The sequence below is a fragment of the Plectropomus leopardus genome, chromosome 10, assembly GCF_008729295.1.
Source record: "Plectropomus leopardus isolate mb chromosome 10, YSFRI_Pleo_2.0, whole genome shotgun sequence".
NCBI lineage: Eukaryota > Metazoa > Chordata > Actinopteri > Perciformes > Serranidae > Plectropomus > Plectropomus leopardus.
Window position 1 is genome coordinate 15,332,892 of NC_056472.1, and position 7,238 is coordinate 15,340,129.

Sequence of the window (7,238 nt, forward strand, 5' to 3'; positions counted from 1 at the left end):
CGATGGGAGCGTCTGCAGTGGACATGCAGAGAAACGAGAAGAATGCAATCATTCAGCTCAGCCAGACTAAACCAATTCAGCTGTCCATTGTTCTGCCACCCACTCAGGGACCCCCAATACTAAGTAACTGCATACACACTGCACAAAATGGTGTTTGGCTTGGGTAATGTTTACACAAGTAGAAAAGACATTTCATTTGAATTCTCACACACTTGGGGAAATACTTTATGTCAAGAACTTTTTAAATGTTTGTCTTTAAGGACCAGTGTGTAGCATATAAGGAATCTGTTGGCCAAAACTGTAATTTTCATGTTTTGTTTTACTTTGTCTTTCAGCTACTGAAAATAAGAATTAATTGTTATTCAGAATCAGCCATTTATATCTACATAGGGAGCGGGTCTTCTTTCATGTTTTGCCACGTTTTGACAAGCACATAGACTGAATAAACCAAAAACTGACTCTGGATTGGGCCTTTTGATTTTCACATTACCTGAAGGCCACTACAAATTCTACTTGAAGTTTGGAAAGGGAGGCGGTTCCATGTGGTTGCAATCTGCAGCCTCACCGCTAGATGCCACTAAATTCTACAAACTGGTCCCTTAAAGCTACCATTAGTAACTTTTGTACCAAATAACTGCCATATTTGCTGAAACTGTCATTATTTTAACACAGCACTAAATGAGACAGGTAATCATAACAAAAATCATATTCCTCTGCTTTCTAATTTGATTCGGAGCAAGGATGGGGCCGATGGACAATGCCATTGTCTTAACCCTGTCTATTCATCTGTCAGTCAGTAAGTCCACACCAACACCAGGGCGCAGGTTTGCATTGGTGCTAATGATAGACGTTGCATGCTTAAAAAGGAACAATTCTGATTTATTAACTAGATGAAGTGTAGGCTGCCGGATGAGCAAAGGGGGTAACCTTTTTGTTGTCTGTTGCTGCCATCCGCAAGCTATTCCACCTTTACTGTCACTGCTCAGTATCTGCTCACATCTACTGGGCTGACTGTTGTTGTGTCTATTTTTTAAAAATTCACCAGTGAATAAATATCATGGGTTCTGTGTCAAAAAGTGACATAGCAGAGTCCTGAGTAAGTTAGTCATAACTTATCGAAAGATTGTGTGCAGTAGTCCTTCTCATCCTACTCTCTCTGTCACGCTGTGGCATGGACATTGCAATATGCCAACTAGGTAGATATCGGCCAACTCTGCTTGTAGTGCTTCTAATGGCGTACCGTAGAGAAAGTCTGCAACCTAGCTGCCATGTGAGAAATAATCAAGTTGAAACAAAACACCACCCATAGACAAGTGCAAACCTTTATTTTGCAGCTTAACGGTCCACAAAAATATGTTTTTGAAAATATTTGAGGTGAAAAATAGGCAATGCAGTAACAGCATCTTGATGCAAACGTAAGCAGTGCCGCATAGTTTCGTTGCTCTTGAGCAGTGTTTTACAGCTGCATTTGAGACTCTGGCCCTGAGTGGTTGTTTTCGGTAGGCAACGGTAGATTCTACAGTGTGCCATTAGAGCAGGAGGGGGAGGAGGAAGGACGTGATTTTTTTTTTCAGTGACTGTCTCGTGCTTCTTTTAGAAAATAGTGACAGTTTCATCGAATGGCTGTTATTTTCATAAATGTTACTGTTCATAATGTTTCATAACTGTAGCTTAAAATTTCAAAATTAATGTACTTTTAATGTAAATCTTGTTTTCAGTCAGCTAATTTTCATTAATGCTAGATACAGTAAGTGCTTTAAATCTGCAGATTGATGTTCACTATAGACTCTTTGTGCCTACAGAAGACAGCACTGCATTTTCAAATAAACTGCAGGTTTATTATCTTTAAGCGAAATGGTTTTTGTTGAATGCTCATTTTTGTATCAGAAAATATTGAAGATGAATAGTTTTCCTGTAATGAAGTGCAATGGCGTGATATCATTTGCAAATTGTACGGTGCAAAGTAAAATCGAAGTAAACCAGTATCTCATGTTAAAAATGTTAGAATAAACAGCAGTAGCGCTGGTATTATATTCCAATCCATGTGGTCTCTCTTTAACATACCCACTGGATGAAACGGTCAAACAAGCTGGACTGGGACATTTCAGAAAAGTCCTTTCCGTTGAAGATGGCGTTCTGGTCATCCATGGCCAGCTGAATAAGGACTTTTGGGTCATAGTCACTTCTTGTGGCAACCACTGTTGAGACGACCTGTGCCCCACGCATGGCACTTACAGCCTCATCCAGGTTTGTGCTGTCAGTGTTGCCGTCTGTGATGAAGACAAACTGAATCTCTGCATTGCGTCTTGTTTGGCGAGTATTTCCTCTCCCCAAGATGTTGTCGATGGCGTAGAGGATGCCAGGCCCTATGCTTGAGGAAGAATCCAGATAAGTCAAGCGTGCTATGCCGTCGGCAATCATAGCAGGGTCGTGTGTGAGAGGAAAGGCCAAGACATTGTTATTCTCCCTGCCGAACTCTACGAGTGCCAAGCGGGCCCGCATACGATCAGTCTTGCTCCGGGCCAGTGTTAGCGTGTCTGCCGTCTTCTGCAGAAATTCACGGACGTATCGGAAGTTCTCTGTTCCAAGCCGCATTGAACCATCTAGTAGAAATACCAAATCGACTGGCCGCTGGACGCACGGAGCTACATCAGGTTCTGTAATGAGAGAAAACATATCAATCACTGAGCTGTACAACAGAACAGCATTTACCAAATCATCCCACCGTGAATGACACCTACCACTTTTACATGGGAGATCAGGGCACACAATCAGAGGATCTGGAAGGAAAATCATATGGATATGGGTTAGACCACAGGTGCCCCAGTTCGATGCATCTACAAAAACCTGTTTCCCGTTAAGACAAATGTTCAGAAGGGCCTGTATTGTCATCCTGGCATTTGTACTGCTTCAGGCTTACCGGGACAGAGCACCGTCTCCATCTTCTCAATGAAGTCATCAGCCACCAAGTCAACGTAACGCTTCATCCCAGTGACACGCTCCTTATTGTTGCACGCGATCGATCCCAGGATCTCATCATCCTGTTTTTTTTCAAACATATCACCAACCCCAATGGCATTCACCACCACATCGTTTTCGCACAGGTACTGGAGCAGATTCTCGTTGTCGCGAGGGTCAAAGCGGCCATCTGTGATCACCACCACTGATACTTTGGCCTTGGCTCTCTTGCCATCCCTGATGAGCTGATCATAGGCAAACTTGAGAGCTGAGGGTGTGAAGGTGCCTCCGGCAATCCACTGCAGATTCTTCACTGCCGTTTTAAAGGCAGACAAGGAGTTGATGTTTGGGTCATCGAGACGAATGGCCTCAAAGGTCCCATTGTGACTGAACTGTACAACTCCGACTCTTGTGCCTAAAAAATAGATAGACATGTTAAGTGGTGAGGCTGATGCTGGCCTTAAGCAAAAATGGTTACTGTAAACAAACCCTACAATACACTAACTTGCATCCTGGTGAATAGTTGTGCTTAATGTGAAAACATTCCCTCAATGATTTCTTGAAATGTTGTTCACAAAAATGAGACAGATGAGGTTACAGGGACCTTGACCACTGACCTCCAAAACTAAATGCTTCTTTCTTAAGTCGAAGTGGATGTTCGTGCTAAATTTGAGTTCCTGCAAGTCATAGAATATATCATCCATAATGGGGTAAAAAGTCATAGAAAAGTATGTTGTACAGAATGGCATTAGAAAAGTCATACTGTAGTATTGTATGTCCTCCAAAACAACATTGAAAATTCATAGTATGTCATCCATAATAACACATAAATCTCATATTATGTCCAAAACTGCATTAAATAGTCATACAAGCAAATCATGACCAAAAACTAATAGTACAGTATGTGGTCCAAAATATGGCAAAAAGTCATAGTACAGTATATTGCCAAAATATGACAAAAACGTCACGGTATAGTATGTGGTCCAAAGTATGACAAAAATGTCATAGTATAGAATGTCATCAGAAATATGACAACAAATCATGGTATACTATGCGGTCCAAAATATAATAAAAATGTCATGGCATCTGTACTTTTCAACGTGCTTTACAATGCCGTTTTTGGCCATTTTTTCAACAAGCTATACTATGACATGTCTTGACATGCTATTCTAAGTTGTTTTCAGCCCTTTTTTTCACATGTCATATTTTGACACTTTTCGACAAACTATACCATGTTGTTTTCGGATGTTTTTTCATCATAATTTATTATTATGTTTTCGGCAACATGCTATACTATGACATGGCTTGATAAGTTATTCTATGCTGTTTTGGGGCCTTCTTTTAAAAATGCAATATTGTGATATTTTTTCAACATGCTATACTAGGATGTCTCTTGAAATGCTATTCTATTGACACGTCATATTCCCTTTGTCATAGCCCCCCTTTTTTTTGAAAGGTCATATTTTGACATTTTTCAATGAGTCGTTTTTGGACGTTTTTTGGACTCGATTTGGTCTCATTTGACCGAAAACACCATAGTATAGTATGTCGAAAAATGGCAAAATATGACGTCCCAAAAAGCATCTCAAAACATGTTATAGCATACAATGTTGCAAAAACGGCCCAAAACACCATAATATAGCATGTTGAAAAAACACCCAAAAGTGCCATACTATAGTATGGCAGAAAATGTCAAAATATGACACGAACAGCTGAAAACCACATAAAATAACATTCCTGAGACACGATATAGCATAGAATGTTGCAAAAACAGCCCAAAATACCATAATGTAGCATGTTGAAATAACAACCAAAGATGACGTTATGGCATGTCGAAAAAATGACCAAAATAGCAAGGCTATAGTATGGCAAAAATTTCAAAATATTACATGTCCAAAAAATACCTGAAAACCACATAAAGTAGCCTGCCAAGACACGTCATAGCATAGAATGTTGCAAAAATAGCCCAAAATACCATAATGTAGCACGTTTTAACAATGACCGAAAAATGCCATACTATAATAGTATGGTGAAAGATTTCAAAATATGACATGCCCAAATAAAAAGCTGAAAACAGCCCAAAGTACCATAATATAGCATGTCCAAACAACAATCAAAGATGCCATGTTATGGTATGGCAAAAAATGTCAAAATATGACATGTCCAAAAAAAACACTGAAAGCAGCATAAAATAGCTGGAAATAAACAGGCAAAAAACCCCATTATACAGCATGCCTAAAAAACGCCTGAAAATGCCATACTATATAATATGGCAACAATGTCAAAATATGACATGTCCCAAAAAACAGAAAACCACATAAAATAGCATGTCGAGACACATCATGGTATAGAATAGTGAAAAAATGGCCAAAACATCATAATATAGCATGTAGAAAAAATGAAGGAAAACGTAATAGTACAATATGTCGTATGAAAATGTGAAAATATGACACCTGAGAAGAACAGCTGAAAAACCACATAAAATAGAACATTGTCAAAAATAACACTAAATGTCAAAAATAACAAATAACACATCATAGAGTAATATGTCATTCAAAATTACACTACCAAAACCTCATACTATAGGATGTCCTCCAAAATCGTACAAAAAGTCCAAAATCACAAAAAACACATCATAATTGACGAGCCAATAATGGAAACTCGCACACAGATGCTAACCCAAGCTGCTCATTTCCCCAGAAGGAGATGAACCCCGTCATGAGCATGTAAACAGCCGTACCCTGCTCATGAGCATGTTTAACATGTTCATGAATCAGCAGCAGCAGCCGTTTGAGCAATCAGAGACAGGAAACTACATGTGGAGGGGTGGAAACTTCCAGCAGCATAAGAAAGAAGCTTCTACTCGAACATGAAACCCCAAGCAGGAGGAGGAAGACTCAAACACTATTGGTATGAATTTTTATGATTATGCAGTATGCAAAGGTAGTTCAGAAGTATGTATCTACCTCAAGTAAACACCTGTATATATATGGCAGAGTCTTAGTGCCTACAAGTTATGTTGAACTGGTAGTACCTGAGATGGAAGAGTGCCAGTAAATTTAGCAACACAAATACATGTCCCATTTCTCAAAAGAACTCCAGTACCAGACATGTTAGAAATTTACAGCAACTTTTTGCATCATAGCATTGTATAAATACTACTGCCTTTCCATGTGATGTGTGTCAGCCAGCTTTCTATGTTCTGTCAGTTAGTTTGCTTTCAGTCTTGTTGTCTGGGCTGACCCAAGCGCTCGTTATACTCGTCTTTGTGTTGTCCTAATTTGTACTCGAATTAGTTGTAATTGTTATCTTAATTGTATACTTATGCTCTTACTCTTATTAGACGTTTCCTGATTGAAGCTTCAACCGGTGTCTCCATCCTTGAAGAATTCATCACAGAAAATCATCCTATCAAACACCCCACCCAAAGGCCAGCCAATGAGGAGGGACTGAGTGGGGAGAGTGATGATGCGGCGGACCTCCAGAATACAACAATAACAGATCACGGTGTGTTCTTTATAGTATATCAACTCCTGTAAAATAGAGTGAGTTAACTGTTGCTTTTGATTTATGCTTTTGACAATTTTATCTTTAAATAAAGCCTGCCTTGAGCAGTTTTAAACTTTTTCTACCATGTGGCATTGTTCGCCTTTTCATCCCTATGAGAATCTGGTGAATGGCTAAAAGACAAAACAAGACAAAAAGAGACAGCTTGCTGGACAAAAGCGAACTTTCAGTTTGCTGCTTGACTTCACAAAAAATACTTCATATCATATCCATCCATGATATGGAAAAGCAAGGCTATAGTGAAGGAAAAATGTCAAAAAATGACAAGTCCCCAAAACAGCTTTAAACAGCTGTAAACTGCATAAAACAGCACGCCAAGGCACCCCACAGCATAAAATGTTACAAAAACGGCCAAAAACACCGTAATATTACATGGTGAATGTAATATTACATGCCCCAAAAAAAGGCTTAAAAAAGCTGTAAACTGCATATATTAGCACGCCGAGACACCCCAAAGCATAGAATGCTGCAAAAACGGCCAAAAACACCATAATATTGCATGTTGAAAAAATTTCCCAATAGGCAAGGCTAAAGTATAATGAAAATTTTCAAAAATTGAAATGTCCCAAAAACACCTTTAACAGCTGTAAACTGCATTAAAGATCATGCCAAGGCACCCCAAAGCACTGAATGTTGCAATAATGGCCAAAAACACCATAATATGGCATGTGGTAAAAATGATCAAAGAATGACATGTCCCAAAAACAGCTTTT

General features: G+C 39.2%; 1 protein-coding gene across 2 annotated transcripts in view; it reads right to left on the minus strand.

Annotated features, from left to right (window-relative positions):
• Positions 1-1,035: 1,035 nt before the first annotated feature.
• Positions 1,036-7,238, minus strand: part of LOC121949511 (collagen alpha-2(VI) chain-like) — a 57,988-nt gene continuing 51,785 nt past the window's right edge. For both annotated transcript variants that reach the window (XM_042495218.1, XM_042495217.1), the window contains exons 26-28: positions 2,921-3,373; positions 2,742-2,780; positions 1,036-2,657 (exon numbers count right to left, since the gene is read on the minus strand). In XM_042495218.1, the coding sequence (XP_042351152.1) occupies positions 2,056-2,657; positions 2,742-2,780; positions 2,921-3,373 (1,094 nt within the window). In that variant the 3' untranslated portion in view covers positions 1,036-2,055. The remainder of the gene's footprint in view (positions 2,658-2,741; positions 2,781-2,920; positions 3,374-7,238) is intronic.